This window comes from Desmodus rotundus, chromosome 12, assembly GCF_022682495.2.
Source record: "Desmodus rotundus isolate HL8 chromosome 12, HLdesRot8A.1, whole genome shotgun sequence".
Lineage (NCBI taxonomy): Eukaryota > Metazoa > Chordata > Mammalia > Chiroptera > Phyllostomidae > Desmodus > Desmodus rotundus.
In genome coordinates, this window is record NC_071398.1 from 48,632,257 (window position 1) to 48,655,344 (window position 23,088).

Below are 23,088 nucleotides of genomic sequence, written 5' to 3' on the forward strand. Positions count from 1 at the left end.
GAGGTCCACCAGAGTAGAGTCTGGTATTGGTGGCTGTGGGTATGTGTGCCTGCTGGAGGGGTGGCTAAAAGGCCTGCTCTTCCCCTCTGTGGAAGTGCTGAGGACTGCATGACCTGGAAGCAGCCCTCTAGCAATACCTGCCAGGAGTTGAGACATAAATACTTCAGCTCCCTTGACCTTTGGGAGATAACTGTGAAGTGTGTGTTTCTTCCTAGCCTCCAAAGCTTAATGGGTACTAAGTACCACAGTATTAAGTGCCAGAAGTATCAAGTACTAGCACTACTAAATTCTACATTATTCATCTGCTGCAGTACTAGCAGTATTAAGCTCCCGCAGTATTAGTGCTAGTAGTATTAAGCTCCGGCAGTATTAGTACTAGCAGTATTGAGCTCCAGTAGTATTAGTGCTAACAGCATTGAGCTCCAATGCTATTAAGTTCCAGCAATATTACTAGGAGTATGAGCTCCAGGAGTATCAGTCCTGGAAGTATCAAGCTCCTGCAGTATCAGTACTGGCAGTATTGAGCTCCAGCACTATTACTGTTAGCAGAATTAAGCTCCAGCAATATTCGTGTTAGCAGTATTAAGCTCTAGCAATATTAGAACTAGCAGTGTGAGCTTCCGTAGTATTAAACTCTAGTTGTCCACAGTAGAATCTGGCTTTGGTACTTCTATATTCTCAGTGAAGTGTTTCCCAAATAAACAACTTGAATATGAGTCCTTATCCTGGGGTCTGCTTCTGGGGGAACCCAAACTGAGACCCCGAAAGTGGCTGAGGAACTCACGCCAGGCCCAGTTCTGCACTGGGTTCAGAAATAGACTTGCCTCAGCCTAGGTTTACGTTGGGTGGGAGGGCGTCTGTCAGGACTGTGCGGATGCCCAACGCTCTGTAACGGGAGTACTAGTTACTGAAGTAACCCCAGTTGAAGTGTATTGACTGTTTCCTCTTGTGAACTCACCTTTTCAATCCCAAAGTGTTCAGCACACAGCTACCCTCATCAGATAAGAATCTTCTAGAAAACATGCATCACAACCGGAAGCCAGCACTTTCTTGAAGCCGTCTATTATCCAGTCAGTACTCACATTTCCCCAGTGATCTCAGAAATGCCCTTTCTATCAGTTTTTTTAAAATACAGAATCCAAATCCTCAAAATAGAAGTCTATGAACTGCATTTGAGAGATATGCTAATTTAAATGTGACAAAATTCTCAATCTCTCTTAAAGTAAGAACCCAGCTGAGCCATAGCTTCTCAGGGGGAACCTCCCCAGCCGCTGAACTCTCTCTCCTGAACTTCGTCTGCCAGCATTCATTTGGAAGAAGAGCTGACTGCTCCTGCTGCCTGGATGGGGCTTATTTGGCATGATGTTTAAACATACAGAAACGTCAACAAAGCCACCACGTATCTGAGGAAAACCCGTTCCATTTAAAGGCGTTTCCTCGAAGGTTATTTTCAAAGGGTGTGGTAGTGATTTTTAAGGTCTTGAGACTCTTATAAGACCCTTTTGTCTCAATAACACTTCTGTGTGTAGACTTATTTGAACAGAAAACAACTCAGTAAGTGCCATGAACATTCACCTAATTGTCCATGTTGCACCAGCAAACAAGACCAGTATTTTTGGAAATGCTTTCAATTTGACACTGTAACGAGATTCCTTAAATTAAATTTCTGACTCAGATCTTTGTCATTCCTGTAGAGGTTTTTAAAAGTTTTTGGATTGATTTGAGAGAGAAAGACAGACAGACACTGATTTGTCCCACTCATTTATGTTCGTTGATTCTTGTATGTGCCCTGACCAGGAACTGAACTACAACATTGGTGTATGGGGATGATGCTCTAACCTACTGAGCTACCCAGCCATGGAACCTGAAGGGTCTTTTCTTTTCTTTTTTTTAAGATTATTTATTTATTTATTTTTAGAGAGAGGGGAAGGGCAGGAGAAAGAGGGAGAGAGACATCAATGTTTGGTTGCCTCTCACACGCCCCATACCAGGGAACCTGGCCCCCGACTGGGAACTGAACTGGCGACCCTTTGGTTCACAGGTCAGCGCTCAATTCACTGAGCCACACCAGCTGGGGCAGGTATTGCATGTTTTAAAAATTCTTGTGACACATTGGTTGCAAAGCACAGTCACTCCAAAGTTTCACCTATGCCCAGCAGCTGTGGGGTGCAACTTCGTAGGGTATGCAAAGCAGGCAGGCTCTACCTAGTTTATTTTATTATTACTTATGTAATCCTCACACAAGGATATACTTAGTTTAGGGAGGGAGGGAGAGAGAGAGAAACATCCATGTGAGAGAGAAACATCGATTGGTTGTCTCCTGTTCATACCCTGACCCAGAATCGAACCCCCAACTTAGATATGTACCCTGACTGGGGAGCAAACCTGCAACCTTTCTGGTGTACAGAACGATGTTCCAACCGACTGAGCCACCCAGCCAGGGCTCTACCTAGTTTTAATATCTGCTTATTTGGGCTTCGTTTAAACTAATTGGATATCTGAACATTTGAGTTTGGTGCCCATTGGGCTTTTGGGCCGACAGATTTTAGCCAGCTGTGAAGTGTACAAGTAGGGCTGACACACGGAGGCCAGCTGGCTCATTTATGGAACAATGCCCAGGGTAGCGGACCTTTGGAAATCCTTGGCAAACAACAGAACTGACTCCCACACCGTATTTCTGAGAAAAAGGTGCCCTGATTTCCACAGGACTTATTTGAGAACAGTGTTCACAGTATGTTATTGCTGTATTTCCTCCCTAGAGAAAAGCAAAGTAAATAAATGCTTAATGCAAGTTAAAGGGGATGCAGACCTACGTGGAGAACTTCTCCTAAGGCTTTTTCAGAAAATGCTTCCTACACCCTAATCTCTTCCAGAGCCAGGACCATAGTTGTCAGGTTTCCCTCCGTATAACATGTGCCCAGCACAGGGGTTATTACAACGCAACCTGACCAATGGCTCAGCCCCGTCTTCCTGCGTTTCTCTCATCTTTACAGGCCACACTGACCATCTTTCCACTGCACACCTGCAGGGAGGTCAGAATTTCAGCGCTGATCTGGGAAAAAGACGTGACCACTAGGTGGCAGTAGCGCACAACTTTTAGTCCGGCACAGTCACTTTGCCTCCAGGTTCCTGGGGCTTTTGTCAATTCTGATCCCTCTGCCTAGAGCACCTTTCCAGCCCCTCTTCAACTAGTGCACGTCCGCCCAACTTTCAAATCTCACATCGCTTCTTCAGCCACGCCGTCCCAGATCTCCCTCATTAGATCCTCTAATCAGGCTTTCAAAACCTTCTCCTTTTTTTAAATTGAAGTTTTGGTAAATTGAATTCAACAATATCTAAAACAGTTAACATTTTAGAACGTCAGTGTAATTGACAAATCAACAAAGATCATGAACATCTCAATCGATGCAGCAAAAATATTTAGCAGAACCCGACATCCATCCATAACAAAAATTCTCAGCAAACTAGGAATAGAAAGGAATTGTGTCAACCTGATTTTTAAAAATCTGCAAAAACCATCCCTGGCTTGTGTGGCTCAGTGGATTGAGCACGGGCGAGAACCAAAGGGTTGCCAGTTTGATTCCCAATCAGGGCACATTCCTGGGTTGCAGGCCAGGTCCCCAGTAGGCGGCGTGTGAGAGGAAACCATACACTGATGTTTCTCTCCCTGTTTCTCCTTCCCTTCCCTTCTCTCTAAAAATAAATAAAATCTTTTTTAAAAATCTGCAAAAACCTATATCAAGCAACATACTTAATGGTGCATGATAGAGCGCTATTTCCCTATGATTAGAAACAAGATCTTGCTTTTAGCCCTTTTATTCAGTATTGTACTGGAGGTTTGTTGCAGTGGTGGACACAGCTAATGGTTTCCCAGCATTCAAATTTCCCTTTTCCCTTTAGGTAATAGAAACCCCCATTCCATATTTGGAAGGCCACGTACCAGGGCCCATATTTCCACAGCCACTTTTGTTGCTATACCTAGCCATGAGCTAAGTTCTGGCCCATGGGATGTGAGCAGAAGAGAGGTTCAAATTATGGGTCCTACTCTTAGAAAATATTGTGAGTCAGTCTCTCTCTCTCCCCCCCCCCTCCCCCTCCCTTTCCTTCCCTCTCTCTCCTTTCCTACTGTCTCAGAAACATATCAAAGCTACATTTTTTATAGAAGAAAAGCTGCTGAACCCTGGGCTGGTAGCTCAGTTGGTTAGAGCATCGTCCTGATACACCAAGGCTGAGGGTTCAATCCCTGGTCAGAGCTCTCAGAGGAATCAACCAAAGGATGCATGAATAAGTGGAACAACAAATCAATGTTTCTTTCTCCCCCTTCTTTCCTTTCTCTCTCTCTCTCAAAAAAAAAAATCAATACTTTTTTTTTAAAAGAGAAGTTCTTGATAAGTAAGTAGGCCTAGACTGTTCAACCATACACTGTTAAATGAGAGAGAAATGAAATTTTATATATATATATATATATTTTTTTTTCCCCCTTGGGTGCTTTTGTTACAGCAGCTTAAAGTGCTTCTTAATCAATACAGTGAGGCATGATCTGGTTACTGCTATGATTTCTCTGTGAACTTCAGGAGAGTAGGGTGTTTGTCCACTATTACTCCCCACAGTGTCCAGTGTCCCCAGCCTCTGGCATGGTGCCTGGCACATGGGGGACCTTACACTAATGTACAATAAGTGGATGAATGAGAAGTTAGCGGGGAGGAGGTACAGGATAAAAGTGGAAGTCCCAAGGGTGAGGATGCCTGGGTTTGTCACAAGTTGTCACAAACTAAGTGGCCTAAAACAACATAAATCTTTCCATTCTGGTGGTAAGAAGTCCCAAATGGGTTGGCAGGCTGGGGGGTCTTTTGGAGGCTCCAGAGGAAAATCGAATTCCTTGCCCTTTTCACCTTCTAGAGCCACCTGCCTCCCTTGGCCTGTGACCCTGCACCACACTGACCTCAGCTTCCATCTTTCTTTCTCTAATTTTAATTTTTTTACTTTTAAATTGATGTTAGAGAGAGGGTAAGGTAGGGAAGGGAGAGATAGAGGGAGAGAGGGAGACAGAGAGACATAAATCGGCTGCCTCTAGTAGGCGCCCTGACCAGGAATCGAAACTGCAAACTTTTGGTGCATGGGACGGTGCTCCAACCAACTGAGCCACCTGGCCAGGGTTATCTCTGACTTTTAAATTAATTTTATTAAATGTATAGGGGTGGCATTGGTTGATAACATTCTATGGGTTTCAAGTGTACAGCTGTATAACACATCACGTATATATTGTACTGTGTGCTCACCACCCAAAGTCAAGCCTCCTTCTTCCACTGGGTATTTGGCCCATTTACCCTTTTCTACCTCACCCCATGCCCCTTCTCCTCTGGTAACCAACACACTGTTGTCTATGTGTCGGAGTTTTTGTTTGTTTGCACTGTTGTCTGGTTTGTGGCTCAGTTTTAGACATATATCCCACACATGAGTGGAACCATGTGGCTCTTGGCTTTTTCCATCGCTCTTCTTTTGCTAAGCATGATGTTCTCACGATCCATCCGATCCATCTGTGGTGTCTTCTCTAATTCTGATCTTGGTGCCTCCCTCTCACAAGGAGCCTTGTAATTACACTGAACCACCCAAATAATCCAGGATGATCTCCCCTTCCTCCCCATCTCGTGATTTTTTAAGCCTCACCCGAGGGTATATTGATTGATTGATTTAGAGAGAGTGATAAAGAGAAACATCAATCAGTTGCCTCCTGTCCACACCCCAACCAGGGACCAAACTTGCAACCTAGGTATGTGCCCTGACTGGGAATCGAACCTGAAACCTTTTGGTGTTCGAGATGATGCTCCAACCAACTGAGCCACCTGGCCAGGGCATGTTTCTTAATTTCATCACATCTATGACGCCCCTTTGCCATGTATGACACTCTTAGGTTCTGGGAGCTGGGACATCACATGTTCAGGAGAACCACTGTTCTGCCCACCATTGAAGGGCGAGAGTATGGAGCCTGCTTTGTGATCCTCAGAGTGGTAAGCTCACGCAGTTGCACGGGGAATGTTGGCTAAGACCTGTGTGCCAGGCCCTGGGGATGCAGAGATAAAACAACCTGGTCCCTTGGGAGGAGCTCGTGGCCCCGTCCGGGAGAGAGATGATCAAGATGCACTGTGCTAAGTAGCCAGGGTACGATGAGGTGTTAGGGAAGCACAGGTGGGTCAGGCAAGAGTTTGCAGGGACAACAGCTTCTCACCTGAAACCTGAAAGGTGAGCAGTTAGCCAAGCAAGAGGGAATAGAAAGCAGAGGCCACGGCCCTGGCTGGGTAGCTCCGTTAGAACATCATCCTGTTACACCAAGGTTGTGGGTTCAATCAGTTGGGGCACATACAAGAAGCAACCAATGAGTGCATGAGTAAGTGGAACAACAAATCAATGTTTCTCTCTTTCTTTCTTTCTCTCTCCACCCCTCCCACCCCACCCTCTCAAGCCAATTTAAAAAATTTTAAATGAAAGCAGAGACAATGTATCACAGTCTCACTAGGGCTTCTTGGGAACTCTGAGCCTTTCTGGGTGACAAATGAAAGGAACCACTGCCTTTGCAATTGTTACATGTTAAACATTCCCCTGTCTCTTCTTCATTTAAAAGTGAAAGTGAGCCCTGGATGGTGTAGCTCAGTGGATTGAGCTCAGGCCTTCAAAGCAAAGGATTGCCAGTTCGATTCCCCGCCAGGGCACATGCCTGGGTTGTGGGCCAGATCCCAGTAGGGGGTGCACAAGAGGCAACCACACATTGATGTTTTTCTCCCTCTCTTTCTCCTTCCCTTCTCCTTTCTCTAAAAATAAATAAATGAAATCTTTAAAAAAATAAAAGAAGTTGTACGTTAAAAAAAAAAGTGAAAGTGAACCCAGAGATATGGAAATAAAGAACAAACTGACAGTGACCAGAGGGAAGGCGGGAGGGGGGTAATGGGGCAAGGGGAAGAAGGGGAAGGGTCTAGTCAAGAACATGGACAAAGGACCCATGGACACATAGACAAAGACAATGGGGGAGGGGAGGGTTGAGTGGGGGGAGGAGCTGGTTCGGGCAGAGGAGAGTAATGGTGGGGAAAATAGGGACACCTGTAATTGAACAACAGTAAAAAAAGTGAAAGTAACTGAGGAAACTCATGCCGGTAAAGTCTTGATTCAACAAACTGGAAGAGGTCGCGGTGGTGTTGTGTTGGGGTTTTTTAAAGAGGAAGCCACGGGGGAGGGGGAGGGAGTGAGAAACCCAATGATCTAACCTCGCAGACTCTAACCCGACATCCCGGGTTAAACTCCTAGAGGGCTGTGGAGGATCTGAAATAACGTGTGACGTGCCTGGCAAACATAACTGGCGTGGAGACGTGGTCAGTGGTAGAAAGTGAAACTCCTGCTATGACTGCTATCCACTGAATCAGCATCCATTGAACGCCTCGTCTGGTGCTAGTCACTGAGAAACTGCTATTCTGGATACATTGGATAGACAGATACATGGGTCAGTTGATGGGTTTCCAATACATAAGTCAATAGGTGAGTGGATTAAGGCATTGACTCGTTGCCTAATGAAGGGTGGAATGGATACAGGGTCGTGTGGGAATGAATGCGTGATGAGTGGTTGAATGAGTAAATGAATGAGCCAGAGAGTGAATAGATGGAGTCCAGGTGAAGTGCAAACTCCACTTGGCAGCCCCGCGGCCAGGTCCGGTGCCCTCTGTATAACCTGGGTCCCTCCCTCTCCCTCCATCTCCCACAGGCACGCATGCCGGCAGGCACTGCCCTGGATACGCTCTGCCAGGATCCCCCGGTGGCACTAAGAACAAACCCAGAAAGCCCCACTCGAGTCTCTCCCCTGGTCTCTCCATCGAGTCCGTGCACGTGGGCAGCGATCTGACGTCGGAATTCAGTTCTGCTGAAGCTCACACGTGAATAATACCCTAGTCTCGCACACCAAGAGAAGTGAGTGTGGGGATAACATCATTTTATACCATTTACTCACATTATGAAATGTCCAATCTTTTTTTTTTAAATCTTCACCCAAGGATGTGTTTATTGATTTTAGAGAGGAAGGAGAGAGAGAGAGAAACATCCATCGGTTGCCTCCCGCACACACCCCGACCGGGGACAGAACGTGCAAGCTGAGTGTGTGTCCTGACCAGGAATCTACCCACAACCTTGTGGTGACAGAGGACCCTCCACCTAACTGAGCCACCCGGCCAGGGCTCCGCTAGGTGTGGCTTGGTTTTACCTTTGGGGAAGGTTTGAAGAGGCGGTGAGGGGTTTGCTTGGCGAGCAGGTGTGATGTCATGAAGGGGATGACATCAGCAAGTTGCTTACAAGGTGAACTGGAGCACACGCGATGGATAAAAGAGAGCGTCCTTCAGGTCCTGAGACTTTGCACAGAACTCTGTCACCTGGTCGCTAGCGTTTATTGAGCGCGTACTACGGGTCAGTCACTGTTTGAAACGCTTCGCATGTCGTGTCCACTTAACGCCACGAAAAATCCTAAGAAGTGGGTGTTCACAACGCACCCGTTTTACAGCTAAGGCAAGGGAGGCTCGGGGGAGGTCCCTTTCCTCACGGCGCACGTGAGTGAGCAGCAGCCCTGGGATTCGAACCCAGGCATTCCGGCTAGGAAACCTTAACCCCTGAGCACGCTTCCCCCACATCCCAGAGATCCTGGGGAATTAACCCAGAGGGAGGGACAGCGCGGGACACAGGTTGTATTACAATACTTAGGAAGCTCGGCCCCGCCACGAGGAAGGGCCGCGGGGCTCCTGGAAGGGCCAGGCCCACCCAGGCCATCCTGCTTCTTCCCCCGCCTCTCTGGGCAGTCGTCTCAGACGCAGGCGTCAGGATCCAGTCCTCTAGCCTCGAGGTCAGACGCGAGGGGGGGCGCGACGCCAGCTGCGCCAGTCCCAAAGGACCAGCGTGGCCAGGGAGACGAGGACTAGGCCGGCCAGCCCGAGGCGGACTAGGTTGCCCCGGGTGTAGTCCAAGGAGGCAGAGCCTGTGGAGCCACAGGGGCCAGCGGGCAGGCGGTCAGCACCGCCCCCCGCCCCTCCCCCCCCCCCCCCCCCCCCCGCGACGAGGTCTTTGCTCCGCCCTCCCGGTCTCTCCCTCCTGGGTGAGTCGGGGCCACAACTCGTTCCAAGGGGAGAGGAGTCGATGGGGAAGAGGGTTGCAGGGTGCGGGACCTCGGCTTCTGGGTCTGAGAGAGGAGGGGCGGGGGCCCGAGGGGGAGGGGCTGGGTTGGCGGCCCCTTACCGTCGAAGCTGACGACCAGAGGCTCGCTGCGCGCAGACAGCACGTAGGGCGCGGCGAGCGTGTGGTAGTAGCAGGTGTAGGTGCCCGCGGCACGCGCGCGGGGCAGCGAGAAGTCGGCCCAGGGCTGCGTGGCCTCCAAGTACTGCAGCGGCGCTGCCTCGCCCACGCGGTACAGCACGAAGCTCATGTTCCGCACGCGGCCGGCGCAGCGCAGGCTCACGGTGTCGCCGGGGGGCAGCGCTACCAGCGACGGGCGCGGCAGCTGGTCTGGGAGCGGGAGGAAGGGGACCAGCGTGGGCGCAGCTCTGCGCCTCCATGTCCTCCCTCTCCCTGCCTGTGAGCCTCCTTTCCCCTCTGTGCCCGCGCCCCAAATTCTGTGTCTCTGCTTTCACCTCCCCGTCTCCAGAGTCACTCTCCCTGGGTCTGAGAGGCAGTGTCCCCTGACTTTCTTTTCCTATCTGTGTGTGTGTCTCCCAGGGTTTGCCAGTCTCAGCCCCAGCGACATGTTGGATAAATCTGCATCATTCTTTGTGGTATAGGGTGGAGGGCTGTCCTGAGCAGGGCGCAAACACCCCTGGTTGAGAATCACTTGTCTATCTGTCTGTCTCTCTCAATCTCTCTCTCTCTCCTTTGTGTTATTGTCTCTGTCCCTCCCGCCCCTCCCTCATCCCACTCCTGTATCCCTTCTCCACCCCCCCTCCCACCCCCAGGACCGCACCTGTCACCAGCAGTTCCAAGGCATCGCTGGGTTGGGACCAGACGCCCCGTGCCCACCGTGGACTGCTGTAGCAGCAGTGGTAACTGCCCGCCTGGGCCTCAGTCACCTCCTCCAGGAAGAATTCCACCAGTTGCCTGAACAACACATCCTGGGACAGCATGGGGGCAGTGTCTCCAGACTTGAAGAGTACAAACCTCCAGGCAGGTCGGGGCGCCCGACAGGTCAAGGTCACATTGATCCCAGGGCTCACAACTGCAGCAGGGTGAGCCCACAGCCACGGCTTGGGGTATGAGGGTGGGGGGACTGAATAAATGGGTGGCCTGAGCTCAGGTAGCAAGAACTTGGGGCGTGTGAGTGGGGGGACTGAATAATTGGGTATCCTGGGTCCTCGGACTTCCTGGGTACCTGCAGACATGAAGGGGAGGCTGGGATGAGGGAAGAGTCACCTGGAACAATCACTGTCCCTTTCTCAGCCTCAGTTCCCTCTTTGTGAAATAGGAAGGTGCTAGATGGACCCTCAGTGGAGTTGTCAAAACTAGCTGCTAACCACAGAAGCAAGGCGTTAACTCCTGAGCTTTCCTACACGGTTTTTAGACCTGATGTCCAGGGGTTAGGTCCCAGGAATCTGTGATTTTAAATTGCTCTCCAAAAGATTTGTAACATATTTCAATAGTTACCAAACTTGCTATCTATTTTGGGTGTGTGGGGGTGGGGGGATGTTGGATTTCTACCTCAGACCCTTTCCCAAAGCAAGTCCCCAATTAATAAAAGACCTACATGTATTTTTTTAAACAACAGAAGTATTATAAGAAAATATATTTGTCTTAGGAATCGAGAAAGCTGTCTTAAAATATAAACTAAAAATTCAGAAGGGACAAGGTTAGTAAGTTTGACCCCTTCAACATTTTCAAGTTGTGCCTGAGAAAAAAACAAGTAAATGACAACACGGGCTGAAATGAGCGACTTATAAATCACATACATTAAGAATAAATCCAAGGGCCAACCCAGCTGAACTCTGGGTAGAACATGTGACCAGGCAATTCACAGAACAGGAAGTCCAATTGACCAAAACATGCTTGGGAGTGGTTAGAAGGATTACTCAACCTTTGTAGTAATCACTTAAGAAAAATTAAAACAACAGCAAGGTATTTTTGACTATCAGATTGTCAAAATTTAAAAAAAAGGTTACTATTTCAGCTGAGTGAAGATGCAGTACACAGACCCTTAGGCTGTACTTGACTGTGTCTTTCAAGAAGGCAGTTTGTCGGTTTCTATCAAGATACACAAAGGGCATGACCAACATCCCAAAAATTCCATGGCTGCACCTTGATAAACACACATATACGTGCACAAAAAGCTCAGCCCGACTGGCGTGGCTCAGTGGATTGAGCGAGCGCCAGCCTGCAAACCAAAAGGTCACTGCACTGGTTCAATTCCAAGTCAGGGCACATGCCTGAGTTGCAGGCCAGGTCCCCAGTTAGGGATGTACGAGAGGCAACCAATCTATGTTTCTCTCACGCATCAGTGTTTCTCTCCCTCCTGTCTCTCTCCTTTCCACTCTAAAATAAATAAATAAATAAATAAAATATATATTTTAGAGAACCAAAATGGCGGCGTAGGTAGACACACTGCGCCTCCTCGCACAACCAGAACTGACAGAAAATCGAACGGCAAGGGCGTCCGACACCAAGGAAATAAAAAATAAACATTCATCCAGACCGGTAGGAGGGGCGGAGACGGGCACCGGGGTGGAGAGGACTCTCATGGCTGTGGTGGGACCGAGACTGGTGGAGTGTGGGACAAACGGGGCAGGCAGCCCGAGCACTAGCAGACCCTGCAGCCACACATTCATGCAGATAAACCAAGAGGGCCGGACTCGGAGTGGCGGAGAGCGGGGCAGGCAGAGTGAGGGTAGCACACCGCAGCCCCACATTCGAACATAGATAAACCGGACGAACGGCAGGGAGCGAAGCAGACCGCGCAACCCAGGGCTCCAGCTCGGGGGAAATAAAGCCTCAAGCCTCTGATTGAAAACACCCGTGGGGGTTGGGGTGGCAGCAGGAGAGACTCCCAGCCTCACAGGAGAGGTCGTTGGAGAGACCCACAGGGGCCTAGAGTGTGCACAAGCCCACCCACTCGGGAACCAGCACCAGAGGGGCCCAATTTGATTGTGGGTATCGGAGTGAAAGATTGAAATCCGGAGGAGAGTGAAGCGGGCACCATTTCCCTCTGGGCCCCTCCCCCACGTACAGCATCACAGCACAGCAACCAGCGTTACCCCGCCCTGGTAAACAACTAAGGCTCTGCCCCTTAAAGTAACAGATGCGCCAGGACAAAAAAAGAAAAAAAAAAAGGCCCAAATGACAGAACACTTCAAAGCTCCAGAAAAAATACAGCTAAATGAGGAAGAGATAGCCAACCTATCGGATGCACAGTTCAAAGCACTGGTTATCAATATGCTCACAGACTTGGTTGAATCTATTCGAAAAACAGATGAAAAAATGAAGCCTATGCTAAGAGAAACAAAGGAAAATGTACAGGGAACCAATAGTGATGAGAAGGAAACTGGGACTCAAATCAACGGTGTGGACCAGAAGGAAGAAACAAACATCCAACCAGAAAAGAATGAAGAAACAAGAACTTGGAAAAATGAGGAGAGGCTTAGGAACCTCCCAGACGCCTTGAAACGTTCCAACATCCGAATTATAGGGGTGCCAGAAGGAGAGGAAGAACAAAAAATTGAAAACTTATTTGAACAAATAATGAAGGAGAACTTCCCTAATCTGGCAAAGGAAATAGACTTCTGGGAAGTCCGGGAAGCTCAGAGAGTCCCAAAGAAGCTGGACCCAAGGAGGAACACACCAAGGCACATCATAATTACATTACCCAAGATTAAACGCAAGGACCTACATCCAAGATTACTGTATCCAGCAAAGCTATCATTTAGAATGGAAGGGAAGATAAAGTGCTTCTCAGATAAGGTCAAGTGAAAGGAGTTCATCATCACCAAGCCCTTATTATATGAAATGTTAAAGGGAGTTACCTAAGAAAAAGAAGATCAAAACTACGAACAGTAAAAATGACAGCAAACTCACAGTTATTAACAACTACACCTAAAACCAAAACAAAAGCAAACTAAGCAAACAACTAGAACAGAAACAGAACCACAGAAATGGAGATCACATGGAGGGTTGTCAATAGGGGAGTGGGAGGGGGAGAGGGGGGAAAGGTACAGAGAATAGGTAGCATAAATGGTAGGTAGAAAATAGACAAGGAGAGGGTGGGAATAGTATAGTAAATGTAGAAGCCAAAGAACTTATATACATGACCCATGGACATGAACTATAGCGGGGGAATGTGGGAGGGAGGGGGTGGGCAGGAGGGAGTGGAGTTGGGGGGGGAATGGGACAACTGTAATAGCATAATCAATAAATATATTAAATATATATATATATATATATTTTAAAGTTCATACAGAAACACTCACTCCAGCACTGGTTGTAAGGGGAAAGTTGGAAACAACTTAAATATACAAAAAGAAAAAAAAAAAAAAAGGAAAAAAAAAAGGGCCAAACAAATTAGAATCCAGCCGTACAATGGCAAATGCTAGACAGCAGTTTAAAAGGAAAAAAAGGTAGAACTAGCTAAATGGCATGGAAATATCTCCAAGAGAGACTGTAAAGTGGAAAATATAAGATGCAAAAAGAAGAAGAAGAGGGAGGAGGAGGAAGGGGAAGGGGAGGGGGAGGGAGGGGGAGGAGGAGAAGAAGAAGAAGGAGGAGGGGAGGGGGAGGGGGAGGACAATGTGAGTCATGAAATAGCGATTTTGCCTTGGCAAGGAAACCAAGAAGTGCATAAATACATATACGTGTTTGAATGCTTGGAAATTTTTGTAAGGATTCAGAGAAGTTAAGGAAGATATGAGGAAGGGGAAGAGAGAGGCTGTTACATGTCCTTCAGTAATGATTGAATATTTAAACCATGAATATATATTAGTTTTATCATTTGAGCATAGTAATTTAAAATAAATTGATAATTTTGGTATTAATAGTTCAGTAGATGGTTCTTATTTGAAGCTGGAGTGTAGTGGAGGGAGGGGGAGGTTTGAGAGAAAGAGATCATCTCACTGTCAGAAAATCTGGAAAAAAACCCAGATCTATTTCAGGATGGGGGACCCTACTTTCCAAATGAGGGAATAATTAATTAGCATTGCCAGATATCCTATCTTTGAGCTCTGTGCTATGTCAAATTCTGAGCCCAGAGTTTTACACATGTGATTTTATTAAATCCTCACAACAGCCCATTTCACACAGAAGGAGACTGAGTCTCAGCATGCAGTGGCTTGTTCAAGGTCATAAATGAATAAGACAGTAAAAGTGGGGTTCCTGTTTAGGTATCTAGCTCCAGAGTTCATGGTCTTCACTACTCACCTATACTGCTCACTAAAGGGAGTGAGAAGGGATGCAAAGAAATGAAGGAGGGGGAGAGGGAAATAAGGAAATCTAGGGTGAGGGTGGGCACCGAAAATAAAATCTGAGTAGTTGGGAAACGGGTGTCAGCAACATGCAGGGGAATGGGTGGGGGCTGTACTCACCCGTCCAAGTGATGCCCGTGTAACACAGGGGCCCTGTAGAAGGTTGAAGGGGCTTGGTCTTGTTAAAGCCATAGGCTTTGGGTATAAGTCCCATGTCATTGGAAACCCCAGGAATCTAAGTCCCCAGGCCCTCTTTCCTCCAGGAAACAGGAATCTTGGCTGCACTTCCTCCTCTCTTGCTAGCCATAAATCAGGACTTCCAATCCCCACCTACTTGAGAAGCCAGAATCTGGACCCAGGACCCTGTTGCCTTTGTACCCTAGAGTTCAGGCCTTTGGACACCACCCTTTCCCAGGAGATGGTAATCTGAGCCCAGTTTCCCCTCCGTGGGTTCAGGAATCTGGGCCCCAGCTCCCTCCTTTCCCAGGGACCCAGATATCCTGGCTTCCATCTCCCCACCCACATCAGAATCTGGGAATTTACACTCCCTGTCTGCAAGAGTTCAGGTCTCTAGCCCTTTCCTGCCTCAAGAGCTGGAGAATTCTGCCCCCAACTTCCTCTTCTTCCAGGAACCCGGGGATTCAGGGCCCCTGTGTCCTCTTGCTTTAAGACCCAGGGTCTGGGCACCTGTCCTGAACTGTTATTCTAGTGCAGAGTTCTGAGCCCTCAGCTAATGCTGCCTAATCACTCTGCACCTGCCCTCAGGGAGACTCAGCAGTCCTGCCCTTTGCTCGTACCCCCCCCTCCTTAGGTTTCTGGGACCCCAGAGTCTGTCTCTCTGAACCCCACCCCAGCCAGGGACCCAAAGAGAGGGCGTGCGGTGGCTCACAGAGGGTCAGCAGCTGCAGGATCAGCACCAGGGCCATGGTGGGCAGGTCTGGCTGAAGGCGGAGCGGCAGCCAGTATTCAGCCTTGCTGTCTCAACGCCCAGGAAGTGAGGCAACATCAGAAAGTCAGAGTCAGAGATCTGTGTTCAGGGATGGAGCGAGGCGGGGGCTCCTGGAGGACTGTGTCACAGCCTCATGATGCTGTGGGAAAAGCTGGAGTTGGGGCAGTCATAACCCGTTGTGTTCATTAATTAAACTTTAAAAACACTTAGCACCTGTTATGGGCCAGACCCCGCTGCGCGATTCTGGGGCATACAGAGGAGTCAGACCTCATTACTGCCCTCCAGCAGCTCCCGGCTGATGGAAGGACGGATGCGGACCAAGTCAGTTTTAAAAATAAGTGATGCGCGCTCTAACGGAGGTCCCCTAGGGCACTGTGAGAATCCACAGACGACGAGAGTTAGGGCTTCAGGGCAAGCCGATTTCGATCTGAGACCTCAAATGATAGCTCCGTCATTCGTCCTCACCCTGCCTCCGCTTCCCCATCTGTAAAATGGGCTTTCGTAAGTAAACTACGAAATGAGGACCACTGCATTCCGCCTTAAGTGAGTTGCAGCAGGAGGCCTGGGCAGTAGAAGTTATTCTTCTAGAGGGATATCTAGGCTGAGACAACAGACGGCGGCAGCAGGTGCGCCGAGGCATGCTTGCACTAAAAGCAAGAACGTTGCCTTCTGTCCTGCCGCCGCTGAGAACTTCGGTTCTGCGCTAGTGCGCAAGCGCGGACTCAGCGGTGCCTCCGGCGCGGGGACCACAATTCCCAGGGTGCCCCGCGCCGCCGCCGCAGCCGCCGAGACCAAGATGGCTGGGAGTAAGTTCGGGCAGCAGGGGTGTGTGGGGCGTGGGGTGAACCTGGGCAGTGTAGGGCTGGGGCGCGGCAGTACTCCCGTGGAGGCGGCAGGGTTGGGGCCGGAGGGGGACGCCGAGGTCACGAGAGGGCTCCTCCAGAGCGCTGGTGGCGCCAGAGGGTTAGAGAGGTCACCAGGGGCATTGCCTGCTGGAATGACCCTCCCCATCCACCTCCCCAGGACTCGCCGCCTTCCTCAAGAATGCCTGGGCCAAGGAGCCGGTGCTGGTCGCGTCCTTCAGCATCGCGGGCCTCGGTGCGTGAGCGCGAACGTGCATATCACCCCAACCGCCGTTCCAGCTTTACCTTCCCCACCCGCCCCACAGGTCCCGTTCCCCGCACTGGGGTTCCGTCCTTCCCCCGAAGGCCCCCTGACCGCTCTCTGCGTTCTGTGTCAACACCCCCACGAGGTCCTCTGGCCTACCCATCCCTAATATTATGACCCCTTCGCCAGCCCCTTTCCTCCCCACCCCAAGAGGTCCCTAATGCCCCTCTAGGAGAGGATCCCAACCTTGGCTGTGCATTAACAAAACCTAAGCGATAAATAACAATAATAAATGTCCGAATCCTTCCCACTTTCACCATCACAATCTCCCAGAGACTAATGTGAGGTCTGAGAGCCTCTGCTCTAGGACAGGGTTACTCATGAACGTGCATTGGGGTCACTTGGGTGTGTGCGTGTGTGTGGAGGGGGGTGCTTGTTAAAATGCAGGCTGATTCCGTAGGGCTGGGCGGGGCCTGGTATAGTGCATTTCTGACAAGTCCCCAGGTCTTGTGAACGCTGATGGTCTGCAGGTCACTGGGAAACGTTCTTAGGAGACAGTTGTCCCATAGGCCACACTGACCACGGAGCCCTTGAAATGCTAAGTGTTACCCCCAATGCAAAGTAGACACTGTACTTCAAAGACTTAATACGACAGAAAGTATATAAAATGTCTCCATTTTTCTCATGGTGTGTTGAAACAATGTTTTGGATATACCACCTTAAATACATTTTAAAAATTAACTGGTATGTTAACTGTAATGTGGCAATTAGGAAATGTAAACGTATACATGTGGTTCTTGTATTTCTGTCAGTGCTGGCCTAGAATGTTCCATTATATGCCCTGCCCTACCCCCCAGGGCTTCTGGCTCCCACCCTAGATGGACTGCTCTTGTACAAGCCCTCTTCCTCAGTGTTCACGATTTCCCTAGAACATTCCTAAGGACACTCCCCCACCCCAGAGTGCTCAGTGACCATGTCTGCAACCAATGCGCTCCTTCCATAACTACCCCCACTTCCCTCTTTGGTGCCCTCTAGGTCCCATGTATCTTTAAGTGTTTGGCTCCCAGGCCTACCTCCAAAAAAAAAAAAAAAAAAATTATAAACCTTCTGATAAATGGGGATCCTGAGGTGCCAAGGCGCTTTGGAAAGCAGAGGGGCCTCCTGGAGGTGCTGTACTTCCTGCTTCCCTCCCCCACCCCCCATGCGCTCAGCCTCCAAAGTTCAGCCTCTGCCCCATCCCCTTCCAGGGCAGAGCCACCTTCCCTGGGCCTCACCCCTGTCTCTCCACAGCTATAATGCTGCCCATCTTCAGCCCCTATACCAAGTATGCCATCATGATCAACGAGGCCACTCCCTACAACTACCCAGGTGAGTGGGGGTTGGATCCATCTCTTCCGTTTTCCAAGTCTCTGTCTCCCTGATTGTCTCTGCATCTCTGACCCTTACTCCCCTGTCTTCTCTCTCCCTGGAGTCCCCATTCCCTCTTAGAATATAAAGTGACAGGCCAGCCCTCCTAGGGCCCCTAGAGATCTGGTCTTAGTGGCCCACCCTCCTGTCCTACAGTGCCCGTCCGAGATGATGGGAACATGCCCGATGTGCCCAGTCACCCCCAGGACCCCCAGGGCCCAAGCCTGGAGTGGCTGAAGAAACTGTGAACACCTCCACTGACCAGAAGGACATCCCCTCTCCTATATTCCCCAATAAAAGTGTGAAAACCTATCCTAGAATCGAGAGAGTGTGTGATTACAGGTGGGAGCAGCAGACAGTGGCCAAGGAGAGTGTGGAGTCAGTTTATTGGGAGGGGTTCAGTCAAAGGGGGGGCTGGCTAGGGTGGGGTAGGGCAGCAGTTTGTCTGGCCCCCGGGAAACCCAACTGGAGTCCAGGGCCTCATCTGCTTCAAAGCCGAAGTCTTCCTCGACCTTTATCTGGGGGAGAAAAGAGGGAGGTGTGAGTAGGCCTGGGGTCTGGGGAAGACCCTTCAGCCCCACCATTCCTGCTCTCCTAGGCCCAACAGCCTCCTCTGTGCACCCCAGAAAGTCCTAGTGTTCCTGGGTCCATGTGGTCTCCAGATTCTCCAGCCTCCCATCCCTCTTCCTCCTCCCCACAGCCTCCTCCAGGTCTTCCTCCTCTCTACCCAAGCCTTCCTGGCTTTTTCTAACTCTTCCCTTTCCCCCAATAACCTCAACCCTCCAACCCTGCTTCATGTCCTCTCTCCAATTCTCCCACCAGACACCTGTTGTGAAGCCCACAGCCCTGGTCCCTCCTCGCCTGGCCCCCGGGCTCCAGGCCTCCCACCTGCACAGGGGCCAGTTCTGGAGTTAGTGGGACTCCCGCTCGGCGTCCTTCCCGGGGTACTCGCCGCCTCTTCCGCCCACTGGGCCCCTCACCGGGGGCTGGGCTGCTGGGTTCTGGGGGTGCCGACGTCCTTCTGGGTGGAGACAGCCCCTCCTTCTCTGGAGGCTCATTTTCAGCATTGCCTGGGGTGGGGGCATCTGTGCCCTGGCTGCCCTCATCCTGGTGAGGAGACAGGAGGCAGGTGAAGACTGCCCTGGACTCCCGGCTCGGCCAGGTCCCACAGACCCTGCAGATCCCGCAGACCTGGCGCTCACCTCCAGCATGATGGTGAGCTGGCCAGCACGGTAGTCATCGCCGTAGGAGTCCAGCACTCTCATGAGGAACCTGCGCCGGGGAGAAGCCACCAGAGGACACCTTCATTTCCTGGCAGTCAGGGAAAGGGGCACCTATCGGCCCAGCTCCGGTTCCCTTCAAAATCAAGGGTCCTTGACCTGGAACGTTTGGGGCTCCAGAGTCCGAGAGACATGGGTGCCACGCACCTGACCAGTCCGTGGGACTTTGGGCAGGACGAGGTTACCTCTGCACCTCAGTTTCCTGTTTTGTCTTCAGGGAGATGACAACCCCAACTGGGGGGACTGCTGTGAGAGGGGCCCCACAACTGGATGTGGTCTGTAACCTAGAGACCGGTGGGATGCTGGCTTAGCAACCTTCAAGGGTAAGTTATTTTCATTAATAATGAAAAGGCCAAGAGAGAGGAGTGTGCAGACCACCACCTATGGACTCTGCCTTCTCCTTTCCCTGTCCCTCTTCTCAACCCTTTTGGGGTTTGCTTCTTTTCTTTTTAAGCTCTAATTGACTAAATTCTACCTGTGAGCCAACTAATCATAATAGGTAAGAAAGTAGGAAAGAGGACAGATGGCACCTGATTGGAACTTGAAAAGGACGGTGGGGGAGGCCTCACTGGGAAGGGGAGCCAGTGGCAGAAGAACGTTTCTGGGGGCAGGAACAGCAAGTGCAAAAGGCCTCCAGGAAGGGCCGTCTGATTACGGCCTGGTTGACTGTGGGAAGGATGTCAGGTGGGACCCCTGCAGGGTTTTGAGCAGAGTGGTGACTTGGCCTTACATTTTACTGTTTTGCTTTTGAAAAAAATCACGTACTTTAAGAAAATTGTAGGATACAAAGTTTCCTAATTTACCCATTTTTAAGAGCACAGTGCAGGGGCGTTAGGTTAACACCCACACTGTCATGCCACCATCAGCGTGATCCGTCTCTAGAACTCGTTTCACCTTTCCAAAGTGAAACTCTGCCCACAGCTGAATAGGAACTCCCCAGTCCCCTGCCCCAAGCAACCACCGTTCTCCTGCTGTCTCTGGCTTGGTGACTCACCATGGAACCCTTCAGTATAAGGCCGATTCCCCCCATTGTCCCGAATGGGAACACAGAGGGTGGCAGGGTCAGCATCAGGCTGGTCCCCAAGCTCACACCTGCCCTAGTCCCGGAGATCCTAGGCGGGAGGCTCTGAGCCCAGCTCCCGTTTACTCCTCAGCAGCCTTGTGGGTTTGGCACAACTTTTTTATCAACCGTGGTTGTCAGGAAACAGGGACTCTGAAAGGAGGTGTCGCCTGCTCAGAGTCACACGGCAACACAGTGCTGGAAACAGTCTGGGACTTTTAAGGCTGGGGCCCCTTTGTTTGCTACATTTACCACTGGGCAGGCACACACCCACTTCCCCCAGGCCCAGGCCAGCTCTTTCCTGTAAGACCTAATCCCACTCCTGGTCCTCAGGACCCCACCCCACTCCCCTCCAGCCTTGCCTCCTCCTGGCCCCAGATGGCCAGCCAGGCAGACAGGGGAGGTAGAGAAATGACTGAGAAGCACGTGGAAACAAGGTTTGGGAGCAGAGGCAAGCGGGCCAGAGCAGGCGTGCAAAGGCATTACCTCCGTTCCTGCTGGAGTCTCCGCGTTATCCTCTGTACCTGATGGAGCCTGTTCAGGACCCGCTCGTTCACCTGCGGGGAGGTGGGAGTGCACAGGTCAGCTGGCCTCCAATCCACAGAGGGTGAGTGGAGCTCCCGCTGTGACCAGGGAGCTGGCTCAAAGGTAGTCTTTGGACCATAAAGGGCTGTACCTCCTGCACTTGCTCCTTCACCCATTCATGCTGCCTCTGCTCCGGTCCCTCCTCCCTTCCCCTCCACTCACACTGGCCTCCACACTGCTGCTGCAACCCCCTGTACGCCCTCCTGTCCTGGGGGCTTCACACATGCTCTTCCCCCGAGTTAAATGAGATCATCATGGTGGGCCCCAATCCAATAACTATGGTGGGCATCCTTGTAAGAAGGGGGACGTGGGACACAGACCGCGCACACAGGGAGAATGCCATGGAAAATGAAGGCAGAGGGCCAGGGGACACCAAAGACTGCCAGCAGACCACCAGTCCCCAGGAATGAGGCGCAGAGCAGTTCTCCCTCACAGTCTTGGGGGCCGACCCTGATTTCAACTTCCAGCCTCCAGAACCAAGAAACAGTGCATTTCTGTTATGTAGCCACCCAGTTTGCGGTGCTCGGTTGCAGCAAATGAACACAACCAAATTCAGAGTCTTTCTGACCACCGTCCCTCCTGTTTGAAAAGGACAGTGACCACCGTCCCTCCCGTTTGACACCTTTCTCTAGCATCCCCCTCATTGGAAAAAAGAAATCCAAACCTCATGCCATGCTGTTAGTTGTTTGTGGGCCTGCCCACTGCTCCATCCTTGTTCTCATTACAGAGCTAATGCAGTGATTCAGCGGACAGAACCTGAGTCTGGGGGTAGGGGCTGTGAGGATTGAGGGGAGGACCCAGAGAGATTCAATGACAGAATAGATAAGAGGGACAACTGATGCCAGGGGTATCAGAGACCTGAAGAGCTGGAGCTTTGACCTGTGACCGGTGGGGAGCAGGAGAGGCACCTGTGAGGCATCAGCGAGCTGGTCTGGGCTGTCAGGGAAGCTCCTAGAGGAGAGAGCACTCCAGGTACCTTGCACAGTGACAGATGCATAACAGGTGCGTAATCAATGAATAATGAATGAAAGATTCATCCTGCTGAGCAAGGAAGGCTGTGCATGTGGACAGAAACTGAGAGGGGGTGGTAACTTAGACCAGGGGGGCCTGACACGGGATCCGCACTCACCTACCTGCTCGATCTCCCGGCAGCGCCGACCTAACGCCTGGTACTTTCTGCGATTGAGTTCCCGCTGGCGCCGTTGCTGGCCCCGGGCTGCCTCTTCCTCTTCATCTCGCTCATGGAGGCTCGAGTTGCCCAGACCCCCAGACACGAACTCCACTTCTGTCTCAAGCTCACTCTCCAGGATGTGACCACCAAACAGCGGAGGCAGCGCCAGCTCCGAGCCTGGTGGCGCTGAGAACTCTTCAAAGCCCATGGTCCTGTAGAGTCAGGGGGCTCAGGGACTTTGAACTTCCAGCCCCCAACTCCTCCTCCCTCAGACTCAGAAGTCCAGGACCCCGCCCTCCCTTTCCAGCACCCACAATTCAAGCTCCGACACCCTCCTCCCAGGACCTGGGAGTTCAGACCCCAGACTCTTCCTTTTGAGGATCCAGGGAAGATCGAGGTCCAAGTCCCTCACTGAGACCTAGGATTCCAGGTCTCCAACCTCTAGAATCCCAGCCTCCTTCCCCAGGATGCTCAAGCACAGACCCCAGTCCTAAGAGTTCTAACCCAAAGCCGTTGCAGGAACTACAATCCCCATCAGCCCTCATAGTAAAGCGCGGATGGCTGCACATTCTGCAGGCGAGTGTCTCTTGAGATTGGCAATTTTCCTCAAAGCCACTTACCCTTCTCTCTGCTCCAGCTCCATCTCACCCTTGCTCTCGCCGCCCCAGGACTCAGAACTTCCAACCTCTCAAACCTCTCGGTTAAGTCGTTCAGAAAACTACAGGTCCCATCAGGCTTCACAGCCAAGCTTCCGGGATTCGGCCGCTAGGCCCCCTGGGAGTTGTAGTTCCCAATTTCCGGCTTTCCCCCCGTAACCACCCACTCATCCGACCCCGAGTCCCGGCTGAAAGGCCTGGCTCTCTTGTCTAACCCCGCCACCAGTCGTCTGGGCTGCCTCCGTCTTTATTCTCGTCTTGACGCCGTGTCGTCCGACCACGGCGATTCTCCGCTTAGGAGGCTCAGTCTTCGAAGGGCCGTGAGCCGGCAACGTCCCTCACCTCGCCTTTTGCTCACTCCTTCTCCGCCTAGCTGCCGGGGCTAATAAAGTTGTTGTTCCAAACGCAGCCCGGAAGGACGTG

The 23,088-nt window shown here is 50.9% G+C and overlaps 3 protein-coding genes across 3 annotated transcripts; 1 reads left to right on the forward strand and 2 right to left on the reverse strand.

The window, feature by feature from the left end:
- Positions 1 to 8,035: 8,035 nt before the first annotated feature.
- Positions 8,036 to 15,432, reverse strand: OSCAR (osteoclast associated Ig-like receptor). Its single transcript, XM_053915050.2, has 5 exons — positions 15,340 to 15,432; positions 14,571 to 14,603; positions 9,977 to 10,381; positions 9,259 to 9,525; positions 8,036 to 9,001 (listed from the first exon to the last, which is right to left on the reverse strand). The coding sequence occupies exons 1-5, from the start codon at positions 15,374 to 15,376 to the stop codon at positions 8,871 to 8,873; spliced, it is 873 nt and encodes a 290-aa protein (XP_053771025.1). The 5' UTR covers positions 15,377 to 15,432; the 3' UTR covers positions 8,036 to 8,870.
- A 677-nt stretch (positions 15,433 to 16,109) lies between these two features.
- NDUFA3 (NADH:ubiquinone oxidoreductase subunit A3) lies at positions 16,110 to 18,225 on the forward strand. The gene is made up of 4 exons (XM_024578687.4): positions 16,110 to 16,205; positions 16,423 to 16,497; positions 17,797 to 17,874; positions 18,070 to 18,225. Exons 1-4 carry the CDS (start codon positions 16,196 to 16,198, stop codon positions 18,159 to 18,161), a joined length of 255 nt encoding a protein of 84 aa, XP_024434455.3. The 5' UTR covers positions 16,110 to 16,195; the 3' UTR covers positions 18,162 to 18,225.
- Positions 18,226 to 18,282: 57 nt separating this feature from the next.
- TFPT (TCF3 fusion partner) lies at positions 18,283 to 23,038 on the reverse strand. The gene is made up of 6 exons (XM_024578670.4): positions 22,630 to 23,038; positions 21,972 to 22,221; positions 20,740 to 20,810; positions 19,116 to 19,185; positions 18,802 to 19,020; positions 18,283 to 18,431 (listed from the first exon to the last, which is right to left on the reverse strand). The coding sequence occupies exons 1-6, from the start codon at positions 22,650 to 22,652 to the stop codon at positions 18,312 to 18,314; spliced, it is 753 nt and encodes a 250-aa protein (XP_024434438.1). The 5' UTR covers positions 22,653 to 23,038; the 3' UTR covers positions 18,283 to 18,311.
- Between the last annotated feature and the right edge of the window lie 50 nt (positions 23,039 to 23,088).